General features: G+C 35.6%; 1 protein-coding gene across 1 annotated transcript in view; it reads right to left on the reverse strand.

Annotated features, from left to right (window-relative positions):
• ADGRV1 (adhesion G protein-coupled receptor V1) overlaps positions 1 to 14,035 on the reverse strand; it is a 284,217-nt gene extending 270,182 nt beyond the window's left edge. The window contains exons 1-8 of the mRNA XM_050912471.1: positions 13,853 to 14,035; positions 11,709 to 11,858; positions 10,501 to 10,596; positions 9,304 to 9,408; positions 7,786 to 7,899; positions 4,000 to 4,565; positions 1,584 to 1,854; positions 439 to 768 (exon numbers count right to left, since the gene is read on the reverse strand). Coding sequence (XP_050768428.1) covers positions 439 to 768; positions 1,584 to 1,854; positions 4,000 to 4,565; positions 7,786 to 7,899; positions 9,304 to 9,408; positions 10,501 to 10,596; positions 11,709 to 11,858; positions 13,853 to 14,035 — 1,815 coding nt within the window. The remainder of the gene's footprint in view (positions 1 to 438; positions 769 to 1,583; positions 1,855 to 3,999; positions 4,566 to 7,785; positions 7,900 to 9,303; positions 9,409 to 10,500; positions 10,597 to 11,708; positions 11,859 to 13,852) is intronic.
• Between the last annotated feature and the right edge of the window lie 2,611 nt (positions 14,036 to 16,646).

Here is a 16,646-nt window from a genome sequence, read left to right on the forward strand (position 1 = left end):
TTTTAATTTATATTTACTTGCTTTTAATTTCTAAAATTTGTCATGCTTCTGTAATTTAATTTTAAGAACCTTAATTTGGTTAAATTGAAAGCCAAGGGGTAGACAGAGAAACGTACTTCAAAAGGTAACTAACTTCTGCAACTTTATCTCATTTTGTTAAATTCCATGATTAACACCCGAATCCTGTTACAACAATCTATTTTTAAAAAATGGTGTAATTAGTAAATAATGATTACGAATAAAGCTCTTGATGGCATATTTATGGAAGCTGTCTCTAAATAAGGAAGTTTTCTTAGCTACAGGTCTAATAACTTTTTTCTTTTTTTTTTTTAACAGGTAGGATTGTTTTAATTAAATTAAAAGGGAAGGAGCCACTACTAAATTATATCCTTTATATTACACGGGTTAAAAAAACACCCCAAAACACAACTGAGATACCTGTACGAGGAAATGAGCGCCATTTTGAAGAAATGCATCATTTCTTATTGGTATATTTAAAGTATCTTGTGTTTTTCCTTCTGGAAACATGAGAATGCTTCTTCTAGACATATTTAGAATGCCATCTTTTGCTCTCTCAGGATCCAGAGCTCCAGCTGGAATATACAGTGCAGTATAAACCAACTGCACATCTCCAACTGTTCCTCTCTCCCTTGCAAAACTCAAGGATAAAAAGCGTCCCATTGGATTACTTTCAATCTTCTGATTCTCCAAAGGATAAAATTTTATTAGGCCATAAACGTCATCACTGTCCTGAATGTAAAACAGAAGCTGCAAAACAGAAAACAGCATCACTCACTCTATGCTAAAGTTACTATATACCATAGTTTTCATGCTTTCACAAAAGCATGTCCTGACTGTCACCATACATTTTTGTCCTTAGTGAATTGGCACTCAAGAAAGAAATCAGACTGACAGCCCCAACGTATTCTTTGTACACAAGCAGCACAACACTGACAGTGGCAACTTTCCCACTATGCATCATCCATGTGCCAGAATGAGCTCTGAACAACTGATTTTTGGTTCAGCAGCCAAAGCAAATAATGTAAAAATGTTTCAGATTGCGAAAAATTTCATTTTATTCACCAAGTTCATGCCAACCATTTTTGAGAAAGGCAAAGTAGCAACTTGACTCACAAAACTGTCAGCAATGCTAGCCACCCTTTATTTAACAGTTCAGAGGTTACAGTCTTAATCACCACCCCCTCCTCTTGAAGCTATTAGGCTGTGTAAAACATTCCAATAATCATTAAGACAGCAAATGAGCAAGTGAAAATAACTTTCCTGCCTTCTCTTAGCGAGCAGTCACTCAAGACAGCATTTATACAATGCTATGTATGTTGGGAATAATCTAAGCTGAATGCTACCGCATTAAAAATGTCTGGCTTTGTATACTATACTAAGCCAAATACTTTGGATATGGCTCTATATACTAAAATTATATTAAGGATTAATTTGTTTGATTTATATTCAATCCCAAATCCTTTAGCCAGTTTAGCCAATCAATCAATGTTATCAAAACCAGTAAAGTCCCCAATTATCACCTACTATTACCTTCTCCAAAAGAATTCTAAAAGCAAACTTACCTCAGATGGTTCACTGACTTCTGCACCTCCCTGTATTGTAGGAGCTAAGAGTTTCAGAAGATAGGGCTCTGCCTCTTCTGGTATATCATCATTAATAATGTTCAGAGGAAGTGTTACCAGCATCTGTCCTTGATCAAAACATATCTCCCCAGTCTCTGGAATGAGGTCTGCAGTCACAGGTGAGGGATCACTGCTATTTCGGATTATAATCCAGGTAACAGAAACATTTCCATGTGTTCCACCATTTCTTACAATCGTGATCCCTTCAAACCTATGGTTTTGAATGGAAATAAAAACCCACAATATAAAATTACAATTAATATTGGCGTGCTTAGTTATCGATTCCCTGAAAAATTTACACTGACTTAAGTGGAAGGGACTTTTTACAAGGGCATGTAGTGATAGGACAAGGGGTATTGGCTTAAACTGCAAGAGGGGAGATTTAGATGAGATGTAAGGAAGAAGTTCTTCACTATGAGGGTGGTGAGGCACTGGCACAGGTTGCCCAGAGAGGCTGTGGATGCCCCATCCCTGGAAGTGTTCGAGGCCAGGTTGGATGGGGCTTTGAGCAACCTGGTCTAGTGGAGGTGTCCCTGCCCATGGCAGTGGGGTTGGAACGAGGTGATCTTTAAGGTCCCTTCCAACCCAAACCATTCTATGATTCTACGAAATGTTAACTGCTGCAACTGATGTTTGAGTCAGGACTTAAAGTTTGTGAAATCATAACACACATGTAAGATTTTTCTTAGAGTGCTTATTCATGAGCTCTCTGTAATGTCTCTAAAGATATTTGTTAGAACTTATTTTGTTTACAGCGAGAAAGCTACTGAGAAGTGGAGACTTGGCATGTTTTACATTTGTCTCGAGAAACACATGTCAAATTTCAGAAAACTTTATTAACTTTCTACACCATTTTATAAACTATATCAAAATACAGTTGTCAGGCATGAACATTTAAATAATGATTCTGAATGAACTACTTGCCTCTGTACTGAAATTAAGTTATCAATATTAGTGATACTGGAAATGTCATGTTTCCTACATCTGACAAGCCCATGACTACAACAAAAAGTCTGGGAATCATGACTTACAAAAATTTAGAAAGCAAGATTTATTTCTTTACTGTATGTCATGGTTTAACCCCAGCCGGCAACTAAGCACCACGCAGCCGCTCACTCACACCCCCCACCCAGTGGGATGGGGGAGAGAATAAAAAAAAAAAACCCTTGTGGGTTGAGATAAAGACAGTTTAAGAGGACAGAAAGGAAGGGAAAATAATAATAATAACAATAATAGTAATAATAATAATAATAATAAAATGACAATAATAATACTAAAAGAATTAGACTATAAAAAACAAGTGATGCCCAATGCAATTGCTCACCACTCGCCGACCGATGCCCAGTCAGTTCCCCAGCAGCGAACCGCCCCTCCCAGCCAACTCCCCCCTGTTTATATACTGGGCATGATGTCATATGGTCTGGAATATCCCTTTGGCCAGTTTGGGCCAGCTGTCCTGGCTGTGTCCCCTCCCAGCTTCTTGTGCCCCTCCAGCCTTCTTGCTGGCTGGGCACGAGAAGCTGAAAAATCCTTGACTTAGTGTAAACATTACGTAGCAAGAACTAGAAACATCAGTGTGCTATCAACATTATTTTCCTACTAAATCCAAAACACTGCACTATACCAGCTACTAGGAAGAAAATTAACTCTATCCTAGCCGAAACCAGGACACTATGTATAAAAAAGAAAGATGAATACTAAAGTGCTGGGCTCTATGTACTATAAAATATTCTTTTGAAATTGTTCATAGTATGATAGCTTGATGCATTACCTGTTTCTCTGGGGATGAACTACCATCAGTAGCTAGTAGTGGACATTTTTATTGAGACTGTCAATATTGTGCATCAGTCTTGCCTGTAAAATTTGTACAGAGCTTTGATTTTAATCTCTCTGTAAAATTACAAATACTTAACTTATTCTTAAGGTTAGTATTTCATGGGAGACACTCAACACCTTTTTTTTTTAACCAGAGACTGATTTTATATATAGTAAATACAAAGATTTACCAGGGAAGGAAGCCAGAAATCTGTTTCCCACTCGTATGAACTGGTGTGTGGCAGCATCACGACTTCATTGATCCTGCCTTTAGATTAAGGGTTTTTCAGTATTCTGATAATGTGATTAAATATTTACAGTTTTTACTGTGAATATTAAAATACTTCCTGTGTAATCAGACATTCCCACTTCCTTGAAATCTTTGAAGATATAGTTGATAATAACAACACACTAAGTGATTTCTACATTATATTTTCAGTAGTGATTTTATAATTACTTTCAATGAAATCCTAAGGATGCTTAACAACGCCAAACAAATCTCTTAAACTGACTAGATACTAGATTTGAAGATCTGTAGTACCTTGAAATTTGGTCTTCATCAATGATAACAGTCTGAGCAAACAGGATACTGTTGATTGATAGTACTCCATGGGGTTTATCATTCGGTTGGATGGTGACATGAACAACAGATGGATTAACCAAAACAGCATCTCCCTGCAAAGTGTCCTTAAGAAGCATAATCTGAAAGGTTTCAGCAATTTCTGGTATGGCATCATCAAGAATCTTAAATTTCATATACGTTTCATGAATAAGAGGTGGGAAAACAATAGTTGTATTTGGCTGTAGATCTAGGAAGTCTACATTAAGCTGTGCATGTGCTGTTGAATTCCCAGTTATGATGGCGTAACTGACAGAGACTTCATGTTCATCAGGTCCAATTAATTTTCCACTGACATCCTTACCACGAACCACTTGAATTGTTACCACATCAACTTCCTCAGGCACCATATAAGCACTCTGAACAAAACGCACAGGACTGTCATTGTTCTTAATATTAATCTGAACAGAATTTTTTGTGTTGTTGATTTCAGCCCCTCCCTCCACGCTCCTCAGATGAACAACAAACAATTCATCATTTTCAGGTATCTGGAAAAATAATATTAGCAAGTAGGTGTAAGTCACATTTCAAATACATGCAGAACACTCTTACTGAGAAATATGCTTTATATATTTTGCAGAAAAGGGAAATAGTTACAAACTTGACCGCTCATTTCATATTAAAAAAAACAGGAGAGAAGTCTTGCTTTTAACTTTGGCTGAAAAATCGCTTCTCAAAATCGAATGTTTCCATTTTCTAAACATACTTCTGTGCTCTGACAATATGAAAAAGGGTGGAAAGCCAAACAAAAACTAGGCAAGAATCAGGAAAAGCTGGATCTTTCCAACTTGGGACTATAAGAAGATCCGAACTCTACTTTTGGAAGCCACCTCTATTTGGAAGCAAATGTTCCTCCCTGTTATTTAGATTTACATCTTGATTTTCTGATGTTGATACTGATTTACCTCTATGCATGCCTGAGAGAATATAGGAACAACTTATGGACACAACCTACCTTGGCCCATCCATTCCTATACAACTGGAAAAGGAACACTTCCTATGTTCAGACACATCTACATCCCCAGAGAAAATCTCCGTCACAGATCTGAGAAAGTGTCTTCTGGTGCTTAGCAATTAATCAGGCTTTGGCATTTCTACAAAATGACTGTTTAAATCTACATTTTAGTTTTAGCTATTTCTTCTCCAACATCTGATGCATCAGACAATAAAGAATGGCTTATAAACCACAAATTACAGAACTTAACAATGAGATTTTTGCTCTATATTACTACGTTTTATTCCCCAAATCTTGATTTGCTAAACCTATTTAACTGAAAAATATTATTATTTTATTAATAAATATAGGTAAAAAGTAAATCTTTAAAAATTATTTATGATCTTTGCTTCTTATCCTTGCTGTGGACTCCTGGAAACTAGTATTATTTGCTTCTGAGAGGAATTCCAGGACAAAATTACTTCTTTTTTGCTAATGGTAATACTCTGTTTTAAAGTTGACAAATCCTTTTTATGCACTTTTGTTTACCGAGCTAAAAAAGTTCTGAAAACCCTGCTGTCCAATATTTCTTCTCTTTCACACTCATTTGTTAATTGGCCACCCTCAGATCCTTTTCTGGGTCTAAAAGAGTGGGCATGCAACTGCCTTTATAGCTGATGCCAATTCTGTCCCTTGTTTGGCTTGTGGCACTTAAACTTGCATAATGTTGTTGACTGATGCAGGGGCTTTTTTTGTCAACGTGAGATCTGGAAGCTCTCAGTCACCTCTCTCCTATACTGACATACAACACAGTTATTTTACCTTATTAGAATAAATGCTAACTTATGTTTCGTTTAGTTCACTAATTAATATACCATCTTGCACCATAAAAATTTACATTTAAGAGACAGTCAAAATGTTTCCACAATTGTAGTTGTAGTTTACATCTTAATATCTCATATAAATGGGACATTCTGGAGTTCTTAATGGCATTGTGATTGACCAATAAAAAAACCAGTCAAACTTCAAAGACAACAGTAAAATGGATTTCCAGTGCTGCCTCACCTCTTTCATTTTCTCTTAACAAAGTTGCCATTATTCCTCACTAAAAAAGGAGATGTACATGATAAAATTACTATAAATGTAGTGCTGCGGAGATCAAATCTGCAGTCGCCTAATTTCTGTAGGAAAAAGGCCACTCAATTCAGAAAAATACTTGTTTTGTTGTTCTTCCTCACTTCAGATCCTAAAAGCTCCAACTGAGTTCTGAGAGTAACATCGGATTCTTGCGAATCCCATCATCGTCATCAATAAAGGTTTTTTATGCAAAATTAACCTTGTATGTACGCCTGTGGAAGACTTTCATGGAGTGGACCAGCCCCACCTGTACAGATCAAGCTTTGAGAAACAGAACTTTGAGAGCATTTCTCAGAGGAAAAAAAAATCACATCCTCCCAAAAAGCCTAATGATTTCTTTCTGTGTATAAGTCACAGAAATATTACATTTAATCTGAAAGAGGTGTTTCGGCACACCAGTCTGGCACTGTCTCTTAACATTAAAGATATCAGTATAGATGTGGAAAACCACTTTTTATAACTAAAAAATATGCAAAAGTTGCTTTACAGTTGCTCACTTTTGAGACAGTCACTTTTTTGCTATTAATTTTTTCTTGTGAATTTCCTTATTAAGTTGTTCTGTATCGTATTTACTTATTTTAGTGCCCCTGTTTTCCCTCTCATCCCCATTATAAATTAAAAAAAAGCAAAACAGAAGAGCGTAAGAAAAATGAAAATCACAAATTGAAAAGCAGAAGAGTATGTTTTGTTTACTCTGAAATAGAAAGAAAGGCTTACAATATATAAACATATTTTTTTCAAAGACGAATCTAAAAATTGAAAATTTTTAACTATCACCTAGAGTTCACACTCTTCACAAGATTGTCTGTTTCTTTTAGGAATCTTATCTATTTTTAGTATTTTTTAAAATATGTTTCTACCTTGAAACATATCTATATAAAAACATACAAATTTTTTCAATCTATCTTTTCCCTGTGAATAGTCAATGTGTTATATTCTCTTCTGTGGCAAACATAACATGTCTGCTCTTCACATGAGTGAGAGCCAATCAAGTTAACAAAGAATAAACTGGATTGTTATGCACCGTTAACTGAAGGCAGAGGAGCTGCACAGGCATCACTGAGGATGTAATAAAAAATGCACCGTGTAAGCAATGTTATGATTAGGTTCCTTTTGCCTAAACAATTAATAAAGACAAAAAGGATAGCCAATAAGTTCATTGTGCAAACATAGCCTGAATTTGCAAGGCAGACAATTAGGGAAAAGCAGAGCACATTTAAAAAGAAATACAGAAAAGTTAAATATAGAAAGGACAGTCTAATAGATAAAACTATATCTAGTTCAAGAACATCATCCTTGCCCATACAACAAGGACCTCAGTATTTAATCTGAAAAAAAAGTATAATGCTTTCCTGATTATTTATACATTTACTGCAGTAGCACCCAGCAGGTCTAGTCAGAGCAGCCAGGATATGTTCAGAAACTAAAAATATTCACTGATGAGAATTACAGAGGTAGCATTAGAAGGAGTAAAAAGGAGAGCCCATAGAGCTAAAATTTAACATCACTTTATTAGGTAGAAGCACTTTTAACCTTACTTAAAACAAGCATCTTTGTAACTTATTACTCAAGTCTCTCCAGAACAGCAGTTAACCTTCTACATATCCAAGCTAAAAATGAAGTCAGCTTGTTCTTACCTGATCATCAAGCACTGTTAAATTATAAATCAGCATTGATCTCCCAGGGGTAAATGTAATATTTCCCCTAGCTGGACTTAAGTCTTCTTCAGCTGGGTTTGGTCCATCTTCTATCTGCAAAGAATTGATTTTTACGGTAAGAAATATATAGAGCAGGAATACAAAGCTAGTACAAGTACAATAATCAATATACAGCGTGTGACATGCATAACAAACGACTATCTATTCAGTCATCTCCTGCTCACAGGCACACATATTCAGTTGTGAAAATCTGCTCTTTTTTGGCAGATGGAGTAAGTCAGAGTAACCACTGCGAAGAAATTCTGTATTGCCAGAAAAAGAGGAAGAAAACTACTTCCATATAGGCCTATGAGGACTCTGTGGTATCTACTGATGCATAACTGACTCTTTTACATGATGGAAAGGATATTCATTCTAATTCAATTTAAATCACTAATATTTCATAATAAGTTCCAAGACAAAATAATAGCAGTTACTGGTTTTGTGTCCTTTCTATCTTGACTTGCTATATTGAGGAAATTACAGTTAATACTGAAACCTAAAAGACTAGGAAGACCCTTAGAGGCCATATGTTGGGGGTTTTTTTAGAAAATCTTGTAAATTTTTTTCAACATATGTATATAAACTACACTGTGAGATGGACCTGATTAATTGTGCAGATAGTAAAATTTATTGGACCTTAAAACAAATAGATCTGCAATAAATTACACAGAGAATCTCATTCTGTACGTTAACTATACAGGCTGTATTTAGTATGCAATAATATCCAGTACAAATCTTTTGAGATTTTGACAGGTCTAGATTAAACCCTTGATGATGTATAAGACCAGACAACTGATAAAGAAGTATCCATATGAAAGAATTTATATGTAAATTTAAAGTGAGTAATAGAATTGGAGCTAGATAAGAAAAAAAAAAAAAACAACCAACAAAAAAACAATAAAGGCAATAACTATATCACATTCAAATCAAGTACGTAAATAATGGCCTAAATATTCAACATGAGTAATTATTTTGAAAGGTTTAAGTTTCTGGGAATTCAAACTGCAGTCTTACAGATACAGAATTTCACTAAATACTGAGCTCTCATACTTAGATGTTCGAAGTTGGCACAAGCATTAAAGACTCACTCAGATGTTTATTTGTAAAATATAGATAAATTTTGAAGAAATACTAAATAAGACTTTTCTTACAGATTTAATACACATTGTTTTCTAGTAATACCAACTAATGCTGCCTCAAATATCTTCCTAAATGACAGAGAATACTCAGTTTTCTCTAATATCTCTTAATTTTTCCTGAAATTAAACAGTCAGATAATTACAATATTTTCCATGTGACAGGTAGCATCTTTCCATTTTGTGAAACACATTTAACAAATGTAGACATAGGTATTTTGCCCCTCTTTCACTTTTATAAACACTTTGATAAGTTATGATTATGGCCTCACATTTTCGTCCAACAGACTAAGGTATGAAGCCTTTTTGATAAACTCACCTCAAAAGTTACGATGACCGTCCCGTAGGTTCCCCTCTCCCTAATTAGAGTGAGAGGCACAAATTCATTTCTGCCCCTAGGCTCATTCACTGTGATTAAGGCAGACTAATGAGGAAGAAAAGGGACAGGCAATCAGGCACAGATCAAATATCACAGCAGAAGGAAGAAACTGTTACCATAGAAATACCAAACTCCCACAGACAAGTTAATCCAATCTGCAAACCAGTCCACTGATGGCATACATTTCCTAGCAACCAATTAGTTCAGCTAATAAAAAGCTTGAAAGATTCCAGATAAAAAAATTGTCATGTTATGCAAGTAGAGTGGGGTTTTTTTTGTAAATTAACATAGTCAATATACACACAGAACTGGCATACTAGCACTGGTATTTATAGGAGCTCCTAACCCCATTAAAAATAGGTTTTCTCCATTAAACAGTAATTTATTAGATAACTAGCTATAAATGGACTCTGTCTATCAAACTGTTGTAGCTGAAAGATATCAAAGAATTACACCAATTCAGGAAGCAGCACGGCTTAGTACTGTGGCGCTAAAAATTTCTGATGTTCTTGTGCTTTTTCAGGAAAGTCCTCTACGAAGATTATATTGCCATAATGCTGGCAATAAGGTGTAGCTTCTCTTTCTACTAACACAAACTCTGTGTTATTGCAAATAACCTCCACACCACTACAGTCACACCAGCGTCTTATCGCAGAAGGTGTTTTACAATGCATACATCATCATACTGTTCTCTCAGCTTGAGAGTTAAGTATAAAATTGCTCACTAAAGATGGGAAAATGTATATATTCTCAAGATCTCCAAATCGCATCTTTAACTTTCCTGTGGTATTACTCCTCACTTCCTCCCTACTATATTTAGATCTTGACTTATAGATGAGGGGCAGTGGGACTCAATAACGTTTTTAAAGTCTTCTATTTAAGATGAGCAACACAGATATTCATCCAAGTGTGAGGGTCTCAGGCTATGTCTCAACACCTAAAAGCGTACAGAAGTATTAAAGCTGTATATATGTATGAATTACATACATATGTATGAATTACCTCTAGAGATGTTTTCAAAGATGTAACTCAGAATCAGTTTTCAGGGGATTCAGTTGAATAACTAACCAGCATCTTTGAAAATGTCACCTTTATGTTTTTCTATTATTTTCACATATACCGTATAAAAAGCCATACCATGTTAAAAGAAATTATTCCAAAGGCATTGTCATTTGATAAGATTGTTACAGTGACCGCTTTGGGTGAGCCAAGCTTTATCCTTGCAGATGGTTTCTAAAATTAACAAAACAAAATAAGATACTAAATATGGTGATGGGCAAAAAAATACACATTTTGATTTTACTGTCTTTTAAGAGTAAACATTAGCCTACAACAAATCGTATGTCTTTTTATTATATATTACAATGAAAATTATTTAAAGCAACAGAATGCACCTAAATAATTCTTAATTATTGAGGAAATACACTCTATACAGTCAACAACAAAGTGCTTGAAACAAACTTTGTAAATGATTAATCATAGTTTGGCAATCTATTAATGACACCATCGCAACAGAGAACTAGGTATGAAGCATGTCGCACGGCCAGGAACTCTGAAGTTGTTATTTTTTTCCTAACATTTGTATAAAACTGAAATTTTGTAGCTATTATACTGAGATATTGCCTAAAGGAAACAAAACTTTATAGTGTTGTAAAAATGAGCTACATTTACAAATCAAAGGAAGAAGGAAGGGAAAACATGCATTTTTATATTCACTGCAAACATCCCCTGAGATGTGCTGTAATTGGCAATAAAGTATAAAATTTATCTTTACTGAACTGACATCAAACTTAGTCATGAACTGTTACCTAAAAAAAAAGTTAATGTGAACCCCTTTCTTGTAGCATGACTCCTGTGAGACAGAACAATATGAAGAGATTTATTGATCAGTATTTAAAAAATTGTTTGTTTGTTTTTAGGTAAGTCTTGTTTACCCTCTGCTTCTGGAGGACTGGAACTCATCCTCTTTCTTTTGCTACTTCCACCCTCTATTCCAGGTACGGTCTATGCAGGAGAACAGGAAAGGCTGAGAGTCTCTTCACAGTCTAACTCTTCTGGGCTCCGGTACACCTTCAAATGTCCACTGCTGAATGCAGTGCCCACTGAAGTTCCAGACTATGTCTGTACTGCACAGCAACATCACACAGAGACACCCACAGGAATGGCAAAACCTTCTAAAGAGCACTAAGCACCATCCTGGCTAGTCTCCAGATTTTAGTCCTTACCTATTAGGATTCAGGCTCACAAGCAGTACGACTACATTGAAATCTATGGAATACCATTCATTTATGTCAGATCACCCACTGTTTTCTGGGGAACAGATAAATTGAAAAATTGAGACTTACTGGTAGTGTCAAGTAAAATGTGAATGTCTCATCAGCCTCTGGAAGATCATCATCACAGACAGATATATACACTGTACGGTTTGTTTCTGTATCGGGTATAAATGCAGCTGCATATGTGTCAAAAAAATCTCCTGTGTTTTCTCCATCAATCTGCAATAAATACACAACTGAATGCCATCTCCTTCTTCCCCCACTATCTTCTATAATATTATTCTGGACTCATTTAACAGACTTCATACGCTCTTCTTTGCACATAATTCTTCCCGCAGTTTCCCCTGCTGTCATACAGTTAATTTCTGAACAGAAGGTATAGATAATAGCCCCTTGTACCCATGCTGAGTGACCAGGAAAACAAAACAAAACAAACCAAACATGACACTTTATTCAGAACCATTTATGAATTCCTTCCTTGCAACTGGGTATCTTCTGCATAATGCACCACATGACCAGTTTTTTAATGGAAAAGCTATTCTTAGCACAGAGCTGTATACCTCATAATACCCTACCTGAATTAAACTTACCTTAAGATGTAACTGCCCTCTGCCTTCCTGTCTCACTCTATGGACTAGAAGGAGCCTAGGCATTTAACCTAGATTAACATTTTGATTGCCAAAGTTGGCAAGATGAATCCTTCTATAATGAACAGTCCTGCTTTCACTTCAGTCAACAGAAGAAAGTCCCACTGATTCTACTGTAAGTAAGTGGTTGGAGGAGAGATTACAAAGGCAGTAGTGTCAAGACAGCAAAGGGTTTAGGTTAAGTCTACAGTTGGAAGCTGAGACTAAATGGAGAGAAGCAACTGAACCAGCATAGCTGCCACACCTGAAACTACCACCCTTATAGGCACGAAAGGTTTGAATGAACCATTGTGAAAAAGGCTATTCTTCATTTGAGAACAGTGAAATTAGAAGTTCAACGAAGATGAAACAAAGTACGGAAGGTATTTTTGTGGCTTTCACCTATCATTGGACATACTGGCAACTACTCTTTATGTATCTGAGACAACATTAGACTTACCAAAAAGCTCTTACAAAAACAGGCTATAAACATCTTCCTAAAAGAGCTGCTCAAAATATCCATGTTAGGGACTGTCGTGGTTTAACCCCAGCCAGCAGCTAAGCCCCACGCAGCCACTCAGTCACTCCCCCCCGGTGGGATGGGGGACAGAATTGGAAGAGTAAAAGTGAGAAAACCCATGGGTTGAGATAAAGACAGTTTCATAGGGAAAGCAAAAGCCATGCACATAGGCAAAGCAAAACCCAGCCAAAACCAGCACAGAAACAAATTTTGGAATTTCAGGTCCTTAATAAGGAAACTAAGTTACTCTGCTTGTTACACCAGTGAAGAGCACTAGTTTCAAAGTACAATCACATTTTCTCAAGGTTTTCTCCTCAGATATTAATAAAGTGTGAATTCCCTACAGATCAATTTCTATTCCTTGTAATTTCTAAAACATGTATTTTTCATATTTAGTTACAGGAGAATAAAATATTGTGCAGGAACATAGACAATTTATTTTGCAGACTGTAGAAATTCATAAGTGGTGCATCTTCTCTGGTACACTGCTGTGTTCTCATGTGGTACTCATACCACATAGCATCTTACTCCATACACATATGGTATAGCACACTCTAAGGGGTTTAAACTTTTAAAGGGAATACAGTCAAGATAATGGTCAACAATGGCTAAGAAATAAAGGAAATAATGTAAAAATACTATGATCTCCAAATGAATTGAACAATGTAATTTTTAAAATTCATACAGAAATCTGACTCAAACAGTGGAGTAGCTATTAAATTGCAGGTTCTACAGTAATCTGGAAAAAGAAAAATTGTTACATATCCACAATTTCAGTATGAGCTCACAGCCACAATCAAAACCAAACAAGCATATCAGTTTGGACTTCTACCCCAGCAGTAGGAGCTGGCTCCTTGAGGAGATGCTTATACCATTATTTTGAAACTATTGATGCAGCCAGCAGGAATTTACTCAGTTACAGAAACTGGGTGTTGCTCCTTCAAAGTGAAGCATTGTCGCAGTGGAACACCACCCTCCTTTTCAGCGGCTTGATAAAAATAGGCAACATTCAAAACTTCAGACAGATATTAATATTTATTGAGAATATAACTGGCATAGTTTCTTACCGACACAATTGCTGTGATGTTAGCAGGCTTCCCCGTCCTTTCAATTACAAGACGTATAACAGTTGTACTTGTTTCATTAACTACAAATTCTGTTTGTCCACTGAACTTCACTTCTGTTTCTCCAGATGTGAAATTAATGAGTAATGCTAAAAGCAAATAAACTAATAAAGAAGCAGAGGGCATCCCTATAGAAAAAGAAAAGAATAATTAAAAATAAATTGTGAATCTAAAATACATAAAACATTCCCGGTCGACCTTACCAATCCAGTCAACCCTTCTCAACCCTTCAAATACTGTGATTATCTTGTGAGCTCCAGAAATGAGAGGAAAACATGCACAGGTCTCAGCTATAATCAAGTCAGATAATGTAATTATCGTCTACATCTAATTCTATTTTCATAATTTTCATCTAGTGATTTTCTCGACAGTATTTATCAACTTCTTTCAAGTGGAGGAATGAGTAAATTCTTTGAAGAAAAACCAATGACATTGCCACAATTGTTTTCACTTTCAACCAACAAATAATTAGCTTATGGGTTGACACTCCTATTTCCACTTTCTTTGCTCTCTTGATTCTCTTTAGAAATAAACATAAATTGGCAGGAAGAGTGAAGGGTTGGATGTTTGCAGTCATCTCATAGACCATCTTCTGACATCTTATGGACCACGAAATGTTCTTAAACATTTGCATATTTACTTGAGATTCTTTTCACTGCTTCTCTTATCCCATGATTCTTTCATGTTTTCTTGTCACGGAGAATCATTGTGGCACATTTTAACGCCATTGTAACCTTTGTACAGCCAGACCTTTACTTTTATTTGTTTCTGCACAAGGTCTAGTTTTCTTTTCTGCTAGGATAAGACAACTTAAAACTAAGATGGTTTATTTCTCTTACATCAGAGTCCAGTTATGTAATGTAAAATACAAGTTTTAAGTTCCAGTGAAGTCATCAGGTGTTAATACTGTGAAAGACCTATTTTTAAGAGGCTGTGGCACAACAAATTGGAAACAGCTGCTATGTTATGCAGAGGCTCATCCTGTACAGTGCTGACCAGAACTGAGAACTTGGATGCTGGATGGAGCAGATTTGTGTCATAAGGATCTGAGCAATTTTTGAACAAACCAAGAGAACAAAGTTGTGCTCTAAACACCAAAAAGCAGTACAGCATGGATCTTTAATGGAATTAGTTCTTTCAGAAAGTTTCTTCTAATCTGTAGTCACTATTTTATAATGTTACTTTTTAAAATTTCTGTACAAAAGATACAAACAATTTTTGTGTAATTACACATATAAATAAAATGTCACTTTGCTTAAAATCATACTTCCAAGTGCTATGATTATGAGACAAATCTGGTCAATGACAGTTGGATAAACTGTGCAGAACATATTACATTAATATTTGCATATCAATAATATTTAAGCTCAGCCATGTTTGCAAAGCACTTGTTCTCATTATTTATGAGTGACAGTAAATGAATACTTAGTCATAAATGATCACTGAAACAGAAAACGTCGTGTGTATATTGAAACATATTTTTGTAAAGTATGTACCAAATTTGTAATCAGAATACACTTCAGGTCCAGCACAGATTCTGAGTGTTTTATGCAGGCAGTCAGGTAGCTTTACTCTTGCACTGAACAGAGAATAAGATAGCCTTCAGACCACTAAAATTAACACAGCTTCAGAAAGACTTCAAGACTTTGATTCACCTTACAATAAATTCTGTCTGGGCAAGAGTTAATATTAAGTTGTGAGGACTTGAAATAAACTGCTTTCAGGCAAGTTAAAGAAGAAAAATTATCCACAGACATGACATATTAACTAATTATAAGTTGGGAGTACAGTCAAGAAAAAGACCAGTGTCTCTCAGAATTCCTACAAGCAAAGACTGGTGGGATGACACAATTAGTCAATTTTCATTACTTGTAATAAAAAATTCACCTAGCTCTACTGAACATCACAGAGGCAACAGGCAAGCAATGACAGTAAGTGCAAAAAATCAGGACTAACCATCTTCCCTATGAAACCAACTATTCATTTTACAACCTATTTGAACAGTGTTTTGTTACTTCCAGAAAAAATGTCACATAGTAAAACAATTTTGCTGCAGAACTTCACATTGCTATAAACTTTTACTACCATGAACACAGTCCTTGAAGACATCCATGGCTTTTATTGAGAATTCAATGCGTAACAGACTTTCAGGAACAATGCTTGATTCCTACATATCTGTCTATTTAGTAATTTTAGTGCAGAAAAAGTTTACAGTAGGAAGCAAAGACAAAATATGTATACATAAAACCCCTAGGATTTAAAATTGTCAGCATTTCCAAAGTTGACTGTATTAACTTGCAAGATGGTTTTGTTGTTTTTATGTGGAACTGCTCTGAAAAATACAAACCTTCAAACTGGAAAGAGAACAGTTGTCTAACCTTTGTAAACTCTGAGACAATTACACTGTCTGCAGATGCAGGCATCATCCATACTAAACTGAGGAATTTGTTGACCTTTTAGCTTCAGCTGTTACCTTGTCATAGACTTTGCAAATATCTTCCCACGGTACATGCTTCTAGTAAATAATACTGAAAACATGATCCTTGAGGGCAAGATTACAAAGTTTAGAATTACTTGAATTCTATTACTTCTACTAGAGAGCATTCTAAAACTATAGGATTACTCCTGTGGAACAAGAGAGGTTTCACAATCATACCATCAATTATTTAGCTGGTGTGTATTCTTCTTTGTTACATTATTTGTACTAAGATTTACTTTGCACAGCCTGCCAAAAGTA

Source organism: Gymnogyps californianus, chromosome Z (genome assembly GCF_018139145.2).
Source record: "Gymnogyps californianus isolate 813 chromosome Z, ASM1813914v2, whole genome shotgun sequence".
NCBI classification, from domain to species: domain Eukaryota; kingdom Metazoa; phylum Chordata; class Aves; order Accipitriformes; family Cathartidae; genus Gymnogyps; species Gymnogyps californianus.